Source organism: Aplidium turbinatum, chromosome 5 (assembly GCF_918807975.1).
Source record: "Aplidium turbinatum chromosome 5, kaAplTurb1.1, whole genome shotgun sequence".
NCBI classification, from domain to species: Eukaryota; Metazoa; Chordata; class Ascidiacea; order Aplousobranchia; family Polyclinidae; genus Aplidium; species Aplidium turbinatum.
Genome location: NC_137476.1, coordinates 9,614,746 through 9,633,966, shown reverse-complemented (window position 1 = coordinate 9,633,966; position 19,221 = coordinate 9,614,746). Strand labels below are relative to the sequence as shown.

General features: G+C 37.1%; 1 protein-coding gene across 1 annotated transcript in view; it reads right to left on the bottom strand.

The window, feature by feature from the left end:
* LOC145771347 (protein-methionine sulfoxide oxidase mical3b-like) overlaps positions 1-17,066 on the bottom strand; it is a 41,548-nt gene extending 24,482 nt beyond the window's left edge. Inside the window, exons 1-9 of the mRNA XM_082583097.1 lie at positions 16,935-17,066; positions 13,458-13,731; positions 8,917-9,066; positions 8,262-8,451; positions 4,883-4,978; positions 4,592-4,728; positions 3,044-3,163; positions 2,200-2,372; positions 1,619-1,703 (exon numbers count right to left, since the gene is read on the bottom strand). Of these exons, the coding sequence (XP_082439223.1) occupies positions 1,619-1,703; positions 2,200-2,372; positions 3,044-3,163; positions 4,592-4,728; positions 4,883-4,978; positions 8,262-8,451; positions 8,917-9,066; positions 13,458-13,731; positions 16,935-16,996 (1,287 nt within the window). The 5' untranslated portion in view covers positions 16,997-17,066. The remainder of the gene's footprint in view (positions 1-1,618; positions 1,704-2,199; positions 2,373-3,043; positions 3,164-4,591; positions 4,729-4,882; positions 4,979-8,261; positions 8,452-8,916; positions 9,067-13,457; positions 13,732-16,934) is intronic.
* Between the last annotated feature and the right edge of the window lie 2,155 nt (positions 17,067-19,221).

Below are 19,221 nucleotides of genomic sequence, written 5' to 3'. Positions count from 1 at the left end.
CAAAAAAACACTAAGAAAATTGGAATTCCACAACTTACAAAATAAACATCATGCGAAATGAAATCCTGGTTCCTGTTTCTGTATGTTCAAATTTAGTAAAAAAAAATCCCATTGTTTAAAGATTGATTTAATATCTAAACATGTTCAGCATGAAGTAAAAGATCAAAGTTTTAAAGATTGTGCTGAGAGAAATGAAAGCAAAGCTACGAAACGGCGTCAAACGGTGAATCACACTTTGTCACAATCATGGTTCTTTTTTACAATGAGCTGTAAACATGACGATGAAAGCAAGGTGAAATGAAATTCAACAAAGCCCACATAACCATAACTTCACAAAACATTAAAACTTTTTTACTGAGCAAGTTAACATCATTTTCATCACGACCACTTTACCCTACTCAAAATTGAGACTACTTTTGTTAAAAGTACAACTTGAGGACACCTTGAATTTAAACCAATTTCTCAAATTTTTTCTTTATTCTTTATGGTAAAAACTCAATCATCAAACTTGTACAGTATGCATCAATGGATATAATATTACATCATGCACATTTCGTCGAACTTGCCCGTCATGTATATATAACAGACATTGCAAAATAATGGCGTGAGTCCAATATGGCCATCCTTTTGGTTGGCTAATTGGGCTTAAAAGTAGCTTGGTACGAATAGGGTTAAGGCTGAATGCCTATTTCTCAATTAGTGTTTTTCAAGCGGTGAAACTGAAGGAAAATTGTAATGTTTTTAAATGAGTTTTTTTAATGTTTACGATTTTGGGACAAATTGCTGAAAGGTTTCAAGACGTGTTATTTTATAACCTTATTACGTATTTGGAAATTGCACTCCCAGAGTGAAGGTAATTTCAAACAAATCAAAATCAAACTTTTGACAACTATTTAAATGAACAATTTGTAACCAACCCAGACCGCAAATCCGTCATTTTTTTATTGATTTAACGTCTGCAGACGTTTAATTAATGTAAAAAAATGACTAAATTGCTGTCTGAGACAGACTTGGACAACTAGAACTTTTGTAGTTTTCCGAAATTAGATTAGAATTATTATTAGAGTAATTTAAGCTTTCACAAATTATACTAGGATTAGAATTAGAGTTTTGTCAGTTGTCACATATCTTTTTTTAGTTGGATAAAAACGCCAATGTGGCAACTCGGATCAAAGTGTCATTCCACCATCACAGCGCCAAAACTACTTACGTCATAATCATAATATACATTGTAACGTCAGTGAATTGACGATTTCATTGAATTTTTTATGACTTTGCTGCTCAAGGGATGGAATGACACTTTGATCTTGATCGTTTTATTGCATTTTCTTTGTATAACGTTGATAAGAGCGCAGTATCCTTACATTTGGCAAAAAATACTGTTGGACAAACTAAAAATTTTAGCAAAACTTGAGATTGGATAAGAACTACAACTAGAGCAAACAAGTTTTTACCGAATTAAATTAGAATTACCGACATTTCGCTCTAATTTATCGAATTGGACAACTAGAATTATCTAGTTGTCCAAGTGTGGTTTGGGAACCTAGGAACTATTTGTAAGTCACAAATAACATTGAGTTGAAGTACTTTTCTTTCAAGTGAAAGTTGTAAGACTTACTTCAAGCAGACTGTCTCCAACCAAGCATGACAATAGCTTGTGACCTTTAACCTCGCGAAACAAAGCCGCATTTTCAGACGCGTACCTTATATGAGGAATAAAAAACCATGAAAGCAAAGCAAAACAAATTCACTTAACGGAAAATGCTTATAATCATTATCGTAAACAAGTAGATATTTATGAGAAGGATGGCAAAAATGATGATTATGTGCCTGATACAGACATTGGCGATTAAGATCTTTCCCATCAGGCTCTTTCAATCCTCTATTTGTATTATATATATTTAGTTTATCAAAAAAAAAATAATGTTACGAAACTAACTGTAACAGGGGACAGAATGAAACTCAGTAAGAATGAACATGAAGTGATCAAAATAATCGCTTATGGAAAATGTATTTAATTCTGTTGAACTTGTAGTGTTTAACGAGGACATGGCCACAGAAACCGATACAGCAATGGTGTTAGTTTCAGCACACCGCAAACACAGCAATCAGAATATCATCGCACTTTTCAACAATGCTTGCAACTGCAAGCATTCCAAGCAAGGTTAATGATTCAACTTGCAAAACAAAGCAACCTACATGCAGGTGAAGTCGAACAGAGCAATATCTGGTTCCCCATACTGGTTAATTGCGAAGTCCACAGTGGGCAGCTGATGGTGAGTGGAGAAATCTGCAGCCTCTCTAGCGTACGTCATCATAGCCTGCCTGTCTACGTTCTTGTACGAAAGCAGCCTGGCCGTGTCGTCATAATCCTGGGTATGGGAGAAAAACATGTGGTTATTTTTGGCCGCAAAAGTTTGAAATTCTTATTTGATAAGCATTATATAAAATTAGAAAAACTACTTTTTATTCACGAACTGGTGGTGTGAAGTTTGTAAATGTGGCCGCATCTTTTGAAAAACGCAATTATGATAGAACTCAGAATAAACCATACATATGTGCTTTTAGCTACGACATCTAACAAACAGCATGGTAAAAAAAAATTATTCTGTTGACTGATACAATTGAATAGAAAGAATTAAGAAACATTTCAAGTTACGTGTCTTTTATGTCTAGTAGCCTACATATGAAAAGTCTATGTCTTTATACTGGGAGTACAAAACAATAACGTTTCGCTATAAAACTAGGAAAAACTTAGCCAGCTAAGAAAGGAATGGCCCGATTCGGTGAGTCCGATCCCTATTCGGTGATTTTTTTTCAATTTTTTTTTAAATTATCGGGTACCGTAGCCTAATTATCATTGCCGTTATAGGGTTGGGGGTTAGAGGTTAGGAACTCACCGAATCGGACTCACCGAATAGTAGCAGACCCAGCTAAGAAAGCACTTGTTTTTATATTGATTCAACGTTTGAGAACCTAAAAAAAGTCAACAAAGCAGTGAGGTTGTTGGATAAACTATCAACCAGTGGTTTTATAATCTAACCTGTTTAAGAACGCCTTTAGCCACCAGACTATGCTTTTTAGCAGTCATGACGAAATAATGGGTTTCCCCTTTGTAATAAACGATATTTTCCAGATCAATGCCAGTTTCGCTCTGCAAGTTCTGCAAAAAATGTGGTAAGAAGTTCAAACTTTGACGCATTTTTTAAGCAAAAACCAATGAAAAGAAATCGAAGGAGTAGAATACCTGCAACTTTCGATTTGAGGAAATATCATGGAAGACTGGTTTTTATTAGAAGTCTGGCTGTAAACAACCCAGGCAGCAAATCAGTCCGTTTTTGCATTGATTCAAAGTCTGTAGAGGTTGAATCAATGTAAAAACGGATTGATACGCTGCCTGGAAAGAGTCTTGAATGCGCTAGAAGACAAGCAACTTAAAGTCAGTGAAATATGATGCAATAAAGCAATAACTTTTTTTGTTTTGGATTTGATGTATTCTTAGATCTGGTCAAATAGCAAAACAATGAAAATACCAAAAGTTCCACCACACAGATGTCTAGTCTGCGGATGTTGAAACCATGTGAAAATGGAAAGTATGGCTGCAAATTGCCAATTTTTTTTCATACAACAAAAGAAGATTTACAGCATCATGGCGTGAAGTGACATAGCATATAATGCGATAAATCGACAAGCCTCAATGGATTGCTAGAAAATTTTCAACTTTCCAGCTAAAAAAATGGTCCTTTTTATATTGACACAACGTTAGCAGGCGTTAAAATTAACGTCTGCAGAGGTTGTACCAATAAAAAAATCAACATATAAAAACGGTCCACTTTTGCTGGACTAAGTGGATGAAATTGAGCTCACAAAATTTGTAAGCAACTTATGCCATAAACTTATTGTTTACTGCAGACATAAAATGAGATCCCATTGACTGCAATCGCAATGTAGATTTATGAGAAGTTGCGCAAACGAGTCTATTTTACCATACGTATGGAATTCGATTTCTTTAGTTTCCAGTAAGACTTTCAATGGTTGAAATATTATTTTGACAATAACAACACAGCCCAACAAGCCACACAAACGCCTTTAAATGATGCTAATTTTCCGCCAATAGCTTCCGCAGTCTATAATTTTTTGTTTGTGTTATATCCAGAGTTCCAGGCTTATGCTGGGTGGTTAAAAATTTAGATTACATGTGCCGGAAGTCTACCTTTGTAAGATATGTGCTTTTGTCAAACCGTACCACCTTTGAATGGCCGTCAGACGCCCATAAGGCATAATACTCAGTCTACAGATCACCGCTGTAACTACAACGGCATTAGATGCTAGAAAATGCTGGGTGGAAATTACATGAGCTGGTGGAAATTACAATTGAAATCGTGTATTCTAATGCATCGGTTTTATAGACGCCAACTCGATCTTTGTAACAATCATAATGAAGTCGCTATTTAACTTCAGTTGATTTAAGGTTTTTCGTAAATTTACTACTTCTTATGTATTCTGTACAATTGTTTTACAGCGGTAGAAAACGAACCACTTGGTCACAGAGCTAATTACAAATGTATATCACCAAACCATACAAGCTCACCTTAAAAAACTCTTGATTGAAGATGTACGCCACACCACTAATCTCTTCAACCTTTGCTTCTGCAGTGGTGTTGCGATTTATGAAATTGACAGTTAATCCTATGGCTAGTTTTCCTCTGAATTCTTTTCTTTTAAAACCTGAAAGAAAAAGATATTGCAACTACATGCATAGCATAGCCTAATGTTCCGAGAAAGTTTGTTTGAATTTAACAAGAAAATATGTACAGGAACCGTTTCAAATTAACCAATACAACAAACTTTTTACATCGCTGTGATGTTTGTATCAACTCGCCTTGCAGAGTGTTACGCTTTCCATCAGCACCGATCACAACGTCAAACTGAAACTTGGATACTGGATGGTTGGAAGGTTTTACAGCAGCAGTCCACCCTAAATGCACAATTCAATTGTTAGCAAGCAGCAAAAAAATAAAATATAGTCATAATCATCCTGGTATGCGGATGTTAATTCTATTTGAGAATTTATACATTTTTTTATCGTTTAAAAACTTCATAATCAGGTTTGTTCCTCTCTTCGAGGGCTGTAGGCAATGAAGCGGCAAGTTTTTGAAAAAAACCTTCTCTGATGGTAATTCCCTAACTGTTGCACAACTGTCATCTTCAGTCTTAAAATTATTGCAACCAGTCGAAGTATAAGCGGTAGCTTTTGATGTAAAATATAGATACACAGTAAGTAAAACAATGGTTACCAAGCGCTATATAATTGAGAAATTCTAAATAACTGTGCTGGTAGCCAAAAGTAAATTTTACACAATGAACTTTTATAGCCTACCTGAAGAACTGACGCAACAAGACACAAAATTAAGGATATTTTAATATTATTATTAAGGAAAGGTACGTATATACTTTGTAAAAACATCACATTTTTTGTTTTAGTTATGAAAGGTGACACTGAACAATGAACATTAGGGTGGCTCTTAAAATTGAGTTTTTGAATTTTGCATGGGACACCCTTTCAAATGGTGAGGTTGTCAGAAAAAATAACTCTTGCAAATTTTTTTTAAATTTGAAGTTGATTTAGAGGTGGCCCTCCCCCCCTAAAGTTCTGTGCCCTCTCTCGAAATACCAAATCTGCGTATCTCGAAAACCACTTGAGCTAGAGATATGATTTTTGTGTTAAAAGATGCAGAAAACATGGTTTTCTATCTGCTTTCTGAACATTGAATGCATCTATCTTGAGTAGAAAAGCAGTTATTTAGAAAAAACGCATTTGACCAAATCTTGATTTTACAACCTTTTTTGTGACCACGAAACCGTCTACAAAATTTCGTTTTTTTTTCTTAATTTTTGCACCTTAGAGGGAACACTGGTAACGATATTCATTTCAAAATGTAATTCTGGTCAGTACTGCAAGAAGCGATATTATCGACAATATTTTACATATTGCCTTGCGTATCGTGACAGGATGTCTGCAACCTACACATTGTACACAATCGGACAATTTCCCTGTCCTTGCAGGCAACCAACCAGCTGAGTTTTGTCGCGAAGAAGCCATCCTGTCTCTTTCTCGGCATTACGAACCCCAACCACTTGCTCCACTCAAGTCTCTACAAGTCTGTGAGCGAGCAATCGAGCATCCTCGCCAACTGAAATCGAGACACCCATTTGTATGTGACGCACGCACAACTCCTGATGAAAACCGCTGAAAACCAATCCATCAGCGCGGCTACCTGGGAGGACAACAAATAGAGCTCAGAGAGGAAGAAGAACTCCTCAAGGCTCTAAAGTTTTATCTCCGACACCAGCCCCCATCCAACCAGAATGCATAATTTGCCAAGGAAGGCCTGGGTGTGGCACAACCGCCTGCGTGCTGGGCTACTGGAGTCAGACTATTCCGCTCAAACATGCACAAATTGGGGATGGCTCCATCCGCAATCTGTGAGTGTGGCATAGAGGAACAAACCACAGACCACACCATCTGTAACTGCGCCAAATGGTGTGCGTGGTCTGCTTGAACTGGATGACGAATCAATGCAATTGCTACTCGACACCTGCTCAAGCATCTAAACCACATCGGCACTGCCCAAGGGTGGTAAAAGATAGAGCCCCTTGACCCCTGGAGTAACAAAGAAGGTTTAAACAAAGAAGAATCGACAATATTGTTCTTGTTGGAATTTGGATTCAACAGTTTCCTGTGTTCAGTAACAACTTGCAAAAGAAACTGAAGTTGGTACTCATCTTCAGTTGAGAGTTTGTTAAAATCCGGGATTAGACTGAGAGCAACTCCTCTCTCTGCTCTGTCATTGACTACTGAAAGTCCCTTCGCCATGTGTAAAGCTTGAATAAATGCACCATCTTCAGTCCAATGAGCAGGATCCTTTGAAAGTCTAATTATTGCTTCATCTTCACCCAACAGCTGAAGCCATTTTGAATTAGAGGTGCAATACTGTTCTAGACCCTTATTGCTAAGAAACGCATCTACTTTGATGCTTCGTCTCCTTGGTGGACGTTCTGCTGTTTCATTTAACATGGTTGCCACCATTACCTTGTTACTTTCCACAGACAATCGAGAGTCAAACAAGGCTAGTTCAACCATTTCTTCAGACAGATACCATAAATGCAGACCAAGCTTTTGCATAAATCGCCTTCGCCTTCCAACAAGTGCAATGCATAGCACCTGAAGCTTGAAAGCAGATTCCACACTCAGGAGTTTCTTCAAGGAATATGACAAAAAACGGGCATTTTAGCTATTCATGAATGCATAAAAGTTTAGGAATACTTATTTCGTTTATTACTTTACCAGTTTTACAGGTTAGTTTATGAATTTTGTTTATTGAATAGCTTGGGCCACAATACTTGTTTAGCACTGTTTTGTGCTAGAATACCGAAAACAGGTTTTTTCTAAATAACTGCTTTTCTAATCAAGATAGACGCAATCACTGTTCAGAAAGCAGATAGGAAATCATGCTTTCTGCATCTTTTGACACAAAAACCGTATCTTTAGCTCAAACAGTTTTTGAGATATGCAGATTTGGTATTTGGGAGGAGGGCGCAAAACTTTAGGGGGGGAGGGCCACCTCTAAATCAATTTCAAAGTCAAAAATTTTTTTGCAGGAGTTATTTTTTCTGACAACCTCACCTTTTCAAAGGGTGTCCCACACAAAATTCAAATTTTTTTCATTTTTTGCCAAATAAGAGCCACCCTAATTGAACATAAATGACTATCTTTACCTAAATAATGCATACTCAATCAACAGCGGTATAAGGCAAGCAAACAGTTAGTGCGATATCTTTAAATAGGGACAGCTCATAATTCAACGTGACTTGGTACACGTCATATTTGAAAGAATAAGCAACGCCGTCTTATTTCTTCAGGAAATGTCTGTTTGTGCAATCGCATTGAGCAATCAATGCCGTTAAAAGCTCAGCTCGGATTGTTCATACAACGCACGATGAAAGGACGAATTAAAGAGCTTTCAAAACACAACCGGTTTATCGCAATGGTCGTAAAAAGGATTAATATCACCATATTGAATAAGGCTTGGGAAACAAGTATTACAAATGTTAGTACGTAGTGACGGTGGCATTAGATGATACATTCGATTAAACTGAAATACTTGGCATTGGTTCATTAATATGTTCACAATCCACAATTGAAGAAAAGTATGTTAAACCAGTCTTTGTCAAACAGAAGAGACAAAAATATGCTTTACCTCTCACGTCACTACGGTTTTTGTCAACAAATTCTGTTGGAGGTATCAAAGCGTCAAACGAGATGTTAAGAATGATTTCAACTCCAAGCATTAGGGAAAGTTTAAGTAAAATGAGCTGCAACTGGCGAATTGAAATGTGGTCGATAGCTCCTGCACAAAATCGACCATACAGCTTTTTGGCTCCAAGTGCCTAAAATCACAGCCATATTTTATAAAAAAAAACAGTCATATTTTATACAAGGCTCATTGTCACTACAATTTTTCTAAAATCGCTCGATCTCCACATGAATTCTTGCAACATGACTAAAGTTAGCGCTTCTGTATGTCACGCGCAGTTTCCATGATCATAATATACATTGAACAAGTTTCTGATTTTGTATATAATCTTTTTCAAACAAAATAAGCTCAATAATATACTAGAATTAGTATATAAATCTAGTGTGGCAGCCTACTCTCCACTTCTTTCTATTCATAATCAAACTTGTAAAATCCAGCCTTTTCCATCGATTTAACGTCAAATAAATGTAAAAAAATGTTTTTTTTTAACTGGAAAAATGCTTTACTTTCTTACACCATCAACTTAATAAGCATGTTACTATCAAATCAACATTATTTTGAACAAAGAAAATTATTCAGGCTTCAAACCAAGGGATACCTTAAGATCGGTAATGATGAATGGCCACAAATGTAACACGTTATTTCTAGAGAAACTGTCTCGTTTCTCCAGCACCACAACCTTTGCTCCTAAACAGGCCATCTCCACTGCTGTTCTCAAACCACATGGTCCGGCACCAATCACAACAACCTAAAATAAATTATGATTTTATAATCCATATTTATTCAGCTTCGATACAACATTGTGACATAAAGAGAACTTTTAAAGTAGGCGTATTTGATTTCTTTTTGTTTATTTCAGCTCGTGGGCCGTGGCCTCTGTTTTCGCATAAATATAATAAAGTAGCCTAATCAAGTTAAACTGAGACCCATATGGTCAAGCTCATTCACAAATATAGAAAACATAGAAATGGACTTCATACAATTGAGTAAAAATGATGCTTCAGATGTCATAATTTCATTTAAACAGGGCAACTAAAAATAAGCATCACATTGCAAATTTAACGAATTTCAACCGTTAAATTGCGTCCGAAGCTACTGTGCCGGTCGGAATGGCCCGTTTCGGCGAGTCCGATTCGGCGAGTTCCCCATTCGGCGACAGCCTTTTTCGGCGAGTTTTTGAAATTTTATTTTTGAAAGGGAATTATCGAGTACCGTAGCCTAACTGTTTTCACATCGTTTTAACGTCGCTGAACGTGCAGAATGGAATAAAAATAAATGTTTGAACTATTAAATTGAAAATTCGTCATGTCAGTTCAGTTGTTTTTATTTCTGACCATCATATCAAAAACAATACACGTCAACATTGCAAAGGTAGAAGCGACAAAACGCGAACACTAAAACGTGCTTGAATTCGTCATGTCCGTTTAGTTGTTTTTAAGGTAGAAGCGACAAAACACGAACGTTAAAACGTGCTTGTGACCGAAGTAAGTTATTGAGTTGAAAGAAATTTGGCACGGTCGCAACACCTTCAGAAAAATTTAAGATGTGAAAGGAAAATAAAAAAAGAAAATGTTACAAAAAAAAATCATGTTTATATCTATAAGTTAGTACTTTTGAATAGTTAAAATGATTAGTTTAGATCAACAAATGTGTGACCTACAGCTTGGATTGAAAGGAAATTATCGGGTACCGTAGCCTAGTTATCCCTACCAGCAAAAATATGTTCCAAGAACCCAGTTAGCCTAACAGTTCATTTTTACATTGTAGTAACAGGATGAAAAGGCTAACCAAATGTGTGGCCTATCGTTTTAACGTCGCTAAACGTTGAAATCGTGTAGAAAAGAGAACTTTCATGACTAGGATACGTTGCAAGCCTTAAAGCAGCCGGCGGCCATGGCCGCTAAGTAGTGCTTGAATGACCGCCTGTGCTACCTCCTCCGTCGGCCAAGTTTGGCCGCCGGTTTCTTCTAGCCAATTATTTAATTTCGCAATAGAATGATCGTGGATTAAATGTCGAAAATATGTAGTATCAAAGAGTGACGCAGAATTAGGTCAGCGCATCATAGTCACTACTGTTGTATTGAATATATCCAGCTGCGATCACCAGCACTGTAAGTCTTGTTTGCAATTCCCGATGTTTATTTTAACGAAGTGTTAATCCGAAGTGCTAATTTACATCGGCTGGCAATATTGTCGTTTTTATATCGATTCAATGTTGTCGGACATTGAATCATTGTTAAAAAGGAGAACTAGGTGAGTTGACATCCGTGGGTAAAACACGTGTCTTCATAGTTGAGAACGCTGTGGGTTAGTGACTTCACACCCTCAATGGTGACATCATAACGGAATAAATGGTCAGGTTCTATGAAAGGCAGTATGCAGTTGAAACAATTTACTGAGCTGCGAGCAGTGAAAACAACTTAGGGTCGTTAGATGGTCCCGCAATACCGGATTACAATCCCGATAAAGCATTTAATGCGTGGTACAACGATTCTATTGCAGGACGTCGCCCAGACTTCAACAACGCTAAGTGATCATTTTAACATTCGATGCTACAATCGGCTGCCCAGAAACTTATCGTTTATTGGAGGTCTTTATGGCTAGCGTGGAAGCTACACCGTTATGGTTAGCGAAGCGTTACTGCTGCTCACTGTACTAGCGAGTGATCAGCCTTGTGCTGATGGCCGGGAAGAACACCCCTTCTTCACATGTCCTACCCCTGGCACTTGCTGGTTTTGTTGGCTCTTTTCTTTCCACAAGGATAAGAGTTAAACTGATTGGTAAAGCGGCGGTCGATTACCCAAGTGGCAAGAATACGGTGCGATACTGATGAGCCCAGCCTCGTGGGCGAAACACGTGTCTATCGCTGTCTATTCGATGCTACAATCGGCTGCCCAGAAACTTATCGTTTATTGGAGGTCTTTATGGCTAGCGTGGAAGCTACACCGTTATGGTTAGCGAAGCGTTACTGCTGCTCGCTGTACTAGCGAGAGATCAGCCTTGTGCTGATGGCCGGGAAGAACACCCCTTCTTCACATTTTAACATTGTTGCAAGTTTAATGCTATTTACTTGTGCTATCGTTATTGTATTTTGGCCTCCAAGCACGCAGATTTGGCCGCCGAGAAGGAGCTCTCGGTAGGCCACGATGGCTGCCGGAAAAAAACACGAGTTTTATAGTCTGCGTTGAAACTGAGAAACATTCACAGAAACCCTTCGATACGTTGCATTTTTAAGATTATGCATTTTTAAGATAATGTATTCAGACGTTGAATCAATGTACAAATGAACTGTTAGGCTAAATGGGTTCTTGGAACAAATCGAAGGGCTTCTGTGAATGTTTCCCAGTTTCAACGTATCCTAGTCAGCAAAGTTCTCTTTTCTACACGATTTCAACGTTTAGCGACGTTAAAACGATGTAAAAACGGCAATTTCTGCTGGTCGGGATAACTAGGCTACGGTACCCGATAATTTCCTTTCAATCCAAGCTGTTGGCCACACATTTGTTGATCCAAACTAATCATTTTAACTATTCAAAAGTACTAACTTATAGACATTAAACATGATTTTTTTTTGTAACATTTTCTTTTTTTTATTTTCCCTTCATTTCTTAAATTTTTCTGAAGGTGTTGCGACCGTGCCAAATTTCTTTCAACTCAATAACTTACTTCGGTCACAAGCACGTTTTAACGTTCGTGTTTTGTCACTTCTACCTTTTTCTACACCTTTGCTATGTTGACGTGAATTGTTTTTGATATCATGATCAAAAATAAAAACAACTGAACGGACATGACGAATTGAAGCACGTTTTAACGTTCGCGTTTTGTCGCTTCTACCTTTGCTATGTTGACGTGTATTGTTTTTGATATGATGGTCAGAAATAAAAACAACTCAACTAAACTGACATAACAAATTTTAATTTAATAGTTCAAACATTTTATTTTTATTCCTTTCTGCACGATTTCAACGTTTAACGATGTAAAAACGGCAATTATAATTAGGCTACGGTACCCGATAATTCCCTTTCAAAAATAAAATTTCAAAAACTCGCCAAATAGGGCACTTGCCGAAAAAGGCTCTCGCCGAATCGGAGTAGTCGAATCGGACTCGCCGAATAGTAGCAGACCCGTGCCGATAGGTCATGTTTGGTCGCCGGCTTCTACAAGCCAACATTTCTCCACTCCGTTAGTCTTTAAATTTGGCGTCGGCAATTGCTGACGCAAATGCCACACTAATCGAACAAAACATGAATTTGCGTCGGCAAAAGCGCGCCGAGTGCCGACGCTAATTGATCGCTAAAAACAAACAGCAATTTTTGCTTACTGAGCAGTGACCAACTGACCATTATTTTCCAAAATGCCGTTATTTTGTGTCATGAGCTTTGCATATTGGTATAAGCTTTTACAGTTAGACAATTATTAAATATGAAAATGCAGTTTGAATTACGGCATAAACACGTGTTCAAAATTTTTACTTCAGTAATTACCAACGCCATTTAGCAATTTGTAATGTTACCTAGGCAATGATTTTGCCGCAATAAAAGTAGGCTAATTTTGAAGGCTGCTCTGTTGGTATTTGAAACTTTTTTTTCTCCATTCGCGTTCGTATTTCAAACTTATTTGTCAACCCACGTTTGGACGTAAAACTTTTTTCTCGTCACTTGCCTTCGCAACATTTCTTCACATAACAAGGCAAAATCTCTTATCGCCGGCGAGAAATATTGCTGATAAAAGTTTTGCAAAAAGTCTTCAGCGTCGACCAGTAAAACCTCGAAGACTACTACAGTACTACCTACACCTACTTGGGAAGAAGTGTGTTTAAAAACAATTGCAAATATGTTTCAGGGCCTTATTTGCGTTGTTCTTACCTGAGTAAACGCAAAAGTAAGATATCACTTAGCGGATGTTTAAAAATGCAAATTTTTGATAGTTTTTTATTTTGGTTGAAGGCCGGAAAAATAAAGGAGCTTAGAGTCCTGATCAACAACCAATCACACATTTTTTTTAGCATTGACAATAACACTGTAAAACTCGAGTGTTAAACTTCACAAAGGATGAAAAAAAGCTTTCTATGAAAACTCGAGTGTTAAACGTCACAAAAGTTGAAAAATGTTTGTCATGAAAACAAGGCATAAGCTTTACCTTCATATTTGAACCAGCTCTTTGGGCACCAGGTTTTTGACCCTTTTGGTTCACAAAATATTCTTTCCCAAAAAAGCGTTTGTCCAATTTGGCCCATAATGCCTGGGCTTTCCAAGAAGATGAGAGCTTTTTCTTCAAACGAGGATAAAATGTGTTGTGGTCAGATGAAATAGCTGACAAAGAAGATGGAGAGGGTGGGTATGAAAGACCAATTGCTTTGCATAAATCCAGAAATGTGGTAAAAGTCTGCTGACAAGTTTGAGCTTGAATGAATCTAAAAGATAATGATCATACATTATTAATTTCAGTAAGAATTAATAAGCTATGAAAATTGTTAACCTATGCCTTAATCATCCATCTTCTTCACAAAAGTTTCACAAACCATCCTAATTAACACTTGCACAATTGTGTAATGAAACTTGAAAATCATTTATAATTGAGAGATATTATAGTAAAAGTCTGTTTTACCTATATTAGGATCATCAGAAGATTCTTCTTATTCAAAAAGAACCTTCTGATGATCCTAATATAGGTGAAACAGGCTGTTGTGATAGTGAATAATATCTGCTTTTGATGTAATCCGCTCTGTTTGGCTTTTTTGCTTAGCATTGAGTACTTTTTAGCAATATTAATAGCACTTATTGTTTGATACAAGATGTATTAACCCTTTCGCTGCTATAGGTATGTCTAGTTCCTGTGCTAAGCCCTTTTTTAGGAAAAAATATGCATTTTCAAATGAATGTGCAAAAAGTACTACAAGAGCTTTTTTGAAAATTTCTTTTGTGTATTTGTTTTTAAAAAAGGTTGGACTAATAAAAACAGGCAAAATTTTAGAGTTTTGCGCAGTTAGATTGTCACGTGACGTCATGGCAGCCATTTTGGATTTTTTCATTTTTGTGAAATTGTGAAGAAAACGTTTTTTTTTTGTAATGAAATGTAGTTAGAAAGTCTTTTTTCTTACTAAATATGGATAAAGATACACAAAACGAAAAAAATCAATTACTGAATAACATTTAAAAAATGAAACTGGTAAAAAAAGTAATAATATAAAAAAAAAAAATTTAGAAAAAAATATGCATTTCATAATGAATGTGAAAAAAATAAGCTCTTATTAGAGCTTTTTGAAAATTTTTTTTGTGTTTTAGATTTTAAAAAAGGTTGAACTAATAAAAAAAAGGAAAATTTTAAAATTTTACAGATAGATTGTCACGTGACTTCGTGGCAGCCATTTTAGGTGCTTCAATTTTTAGAAAAACTGTAAAAAAAAGTTTTTTTTTAGTAAAATGTTGTTGGAATGTCTTGTTGTTCACTGAAAATGGATAAAAATAAACAAAACGGACAAAAAGAACCATAGAATACCATGTAAAAAATGAAAGATAGCCTACATTGAAAAATAGTTATAGTTTGTAGGCTACATAGTGATTGTAGTCTTCTATCACATAGGCTAATGCTTTTCAATAAATGTTTTTGCTTTCTTTCACAGTACAAACTTCAGGCTGTTGAGTTTGGTGAGAGCAAAATTTAGACATTTACTCGTAGGCTATACGTCTAATGAATCTCTGTTTTTTTCATCAGGTGCAGCCAGGCCCGGATTTAGGGAGGGGGCAGAGGGTGTAGGTGCCCCGGGCCCCCCTTTTGAAGGGACCCCGACGTAGAAAAAAATGTAATTTTGTGTTATTATTTTTTTTTCGGTCTTTGAAGTTTCTGCAAAATACTGTGCAGTGCAGTGCTGGATTACTGCTACTGTACACGTAGAGGTGGTTTTTCGCGCCGACGGAGCTAAAAAAATTTTTGCACGGGGCCCCCCCGATCTAAAAGTGCCTCCGGCTCCCCATCAGCTAAAGCCGGCCCTGGGTGCAGCTACAGAGTAATCCAATTTTATGTGGTAAACCCTAAAACAATCTTTATCTGCATGCAGGCCTGGCTGGCTTGGACAGTCAGGGCAAACTTGGGCGGACCATAAATGCGGCTACTTGGGCGGACCATAAATGGAGTTCTGAATAGAAGTCAAGCGCCACCAGACTATTCGTTCAGCCCCGACGCCGACACACGCCCATCGGCCTAAGGCTACCAAGACAGGCATGGGTGCGCCTCAACCGTCTTCGAACTGGCGTCGGGCTTTTCCGCTCAACCATGCACCAACAGGGAATGGCCTCTTCCTCCTCCTGTGACTGTGGTGCCGAGGAACAAACCGCAGACCACATCATCAATGACTGTTCCATCTTCAAGCCATCTAATGGAGTGGAAGGTCTGCGTGTCATGGATGATGAAACCAAAGACTGGCTGCTCTCTAGTAGCCTTCCAGTGTAGTCCGGGAACATCGTAAATCTGAGGTGGTAAAAGAATAGACCCTCGGCCCCAGAGGCTCACACGAAGACCACCCTCTTCATCATAATCAGGAGACACATCCATGGATCTATCGTCAAAATGTAAATCATAAAAATCATTCAAATCACATTCCCAATCACTCCCCGGGCTGTCATTGTCAACATGCGGAAACGAAACTTCTCTATCAGCAATATCAAAATTGTCCCCGCTGTCTGTGTCAGCAAAAATCTGACTTACCGCTTCCTCCGTATTGAATCGACTACCTCGCACATTGCTCCCCGACATTTTAAAGTTTGACGTTTTTAAACAGCTACAAATAACTTCTAGTGCATAGAAACAAGCCAAGCTGGCGCGTGCAAGTCAATAACTAGCTTTAACAAGGTTTTAACTGACTACCCGGTATTACCGGGTACACGCATTTCACCGACATGTTGCTATACCCGGTAACACCGGGTACACGCACTGAAAGGGTTAATAATCATTTAGCTGATAACTTAATAATGATTAAAAACTTAATTCTAAGCCATTTTAAGAAAACTTGCAAACATGTTGCAAGGCAGCTGCACATCGTTGAATCTAGTATGGACTCCAATGTAAAATACAGCAAAATCATTATTACGGTATAAATGTGCATGCCGAAATCGTGCAATACAGGACACAAAGAACAAAAAAACGTGAAGTAGTGGTGCAGGTGACTGTGCACAAGTGCAATAAGAGTTATACAAAGACCAGAAATATCATTTAAAATGGCCACATATATTAATGTGCTATGAATACACTACAGTATAGGCTAACCAATTCCTTTTTAATAGGTTTAGGGTTCCAGTCTCCAAACAACAAATATTATATATATACCTACTCTGGCAGAATACGCATCCTTTGCAATATGTATTATATAATGAACAAATATGCTGATTAAACAGATTTTTTGATATAGATAAACTACCGGTACAATAAATTGTTATGGGAACTTATAATTTTTATAATTTGAAATAATGAATTTATGATTTTAGTAGCCTACTGGTAAGTTGAAACGTTACACTTGCAAGGTTAGAAAATTTTCTGTAAAACATTTTGAAAATTAAACTTGTAAAGAAAAGTTGTATTTGTATTATCATATTGCTTTAAAATAGATTATGAAGCTTTCACCTGTTGAACAGTTGTGTAGAATCTGTGGCATTGGCATGTTTTGTACTACTTTCACGGACCATATCTTTTGTTGTTTTTGTCTTTTTTACTTTCAAAAAATGCTAAGTTTGTTAATGTCTATTTAGGGTCCTGATTTGACCTCATTTAAGCAATTTTTCTCAGTGATATTTAGCATCAAAATTTCACCTAAAACAGAATAAGGTTCGTTGTTCAGGACTGTTGTTCTTAATCTGGACTTCAGTTTAGCCATAACTGCCAGTCGGAAGTAGGTATAGTACGGTACTTACTTAGTCTATGATCTTCTGACAAGATGAACACAAACAAACAGTAAACTTTTAAATTAAGTTTGTCCCTGACATGGTGGCTATGGTAAATTTTGACCTCTAAATCTCTTAGTCATATGCTAGTCTGTCAGTCCAGACGGGAATCATCAAGTTATTGTGACAACAGTCTCGCCATCTTTGTTTCGGTTATCCTTGTCGCCTGCATCTGAACAATTCCAGATTGTAGATAAGTTTTCTACATGATGCTTGTCCTTTTACAAAATATCTAAACCATCAAAACCTCTGGGCAAGATTACCATTCATTGAGCCCTGCAACTAAGAAATCTCAAATATCACATCATTTTATTAATTTATGTTAGGCTAATCTAATCACACATTTCAACATTTTTATCTGCACGGGTGCATAGCCGACTGGTGAGAGCCCTAGCATAACGCTTAAAATGGCGAAACTCTGGAGTATATATCTCTTGAAATAGCTCCAGGTTGATACTGCTTACGAGTTCTAATGATGCTGTGTCTGGCAGGATATACCGGTATAATGACATGCTCAAAGGTGGACATGAAGATTGGCTTCCTTGCCTTCCGGTATATTCAATACAGTATACCTAATCCAAATCTTCAGATCGCCTGGTACAAGCCAATATTTATGAGATCCATTATCTGGCAGCTGCAGTGCTCCAACATAAATCTTTGTCTCTAACTTCTTCAGCATCATATAGCTGACCAACTAATTGTCCTGACAAGCCCTCCTATGTCGTATCATATTTTATGTGGTTTTGCAAACTTATATTTTTAGTTGATCTACATTTTTCACTTTTTTCCAGGTGTTGTGGTAGAATAAGTCCTTTGTAATTAGCCGAAAACTGAGTATTATTTCAATTTTAAGCATACCGTAGTCTATGTATCTTAAAGTTTATGCAATGACACATACTTTTTTTTAGGTTTATGCTATAGTACAGTATGTTTAGCCTGGTGTTTCTTAACCTTTTTTTTATCTCAGGGAGCAACAATAAATTTCTGGAAATGTGGTGGCGCACTGAGTGAGCAAGGCAAGCGGATTTTTTAGATACACTGGTATTTCTCTGAAATTGCTAGCGTACATTGTATTTACAGCACAACCTTTGGTTGAACACAAATTGGACCCAACTACGATCTGACTTCAACAAAATATCATACCATTTAACACACTGAATTATCGTACCAAGCAGAAACTGAAGAATACCAAAATCATACAGCCCGACAATAGCAAAACATTGACAAAACGTTAGCAATTGGGGGCGTACCGGTACCTGCAGTCCTTACCGGTATGTATGAACCGCTAGTACAGTACACTCACTAATTGGGCTTGAATTTGAATGCACAACTAGGTTTGTGCTTCAGGTTAAGGGTACAGTAGTGGAAAACATGGATTTCAATCCAGGTCATAACAATTTTTAAATTCTGTTTAATATTCTGGTGCATTGTGTAGGCTAGATCTCCACTGCATACGTCACACTCTGAATAACTTCATGCAGAAAAAGACAGTCTCAGACAAGAAACTAGACCTCTGCTATGTTGACGTGTATTGCCTTCGCTGTGATGGTCAGAAATAAAAACAACTCAACTGAAAGTCTGAAAGTTCCTTGTTGAGCTTAATGTCTCGCATCCAGGGTTGGCTGATTTAAATCAAATGATTTAAATCATTGATTTAAATCATGATTTAAATCAAACAATAAAAATCAAAAAAATCAATTAAAAAAATCAAATGATTTTTTATTTGCTAAAATAAAAATAAATACATCAACAAACGTTTCACTGCTTCTCTGTAATACAAAAGTTATATTTAAATACTTAACGCTATAGGCTATGCATGTTTTGAAAGGCAACTTAGTTTACTTGGCAGTTCACAAACAGTGTTGTTCACTAAACATAGTTTTTGAGCAAGTTTTTTCCACTTTTGGTCTGCTTCAATCAGAAGTTCGAAATCGATTGGGCACTGCAAAAGCTGGCGAGCTTGTATTTAT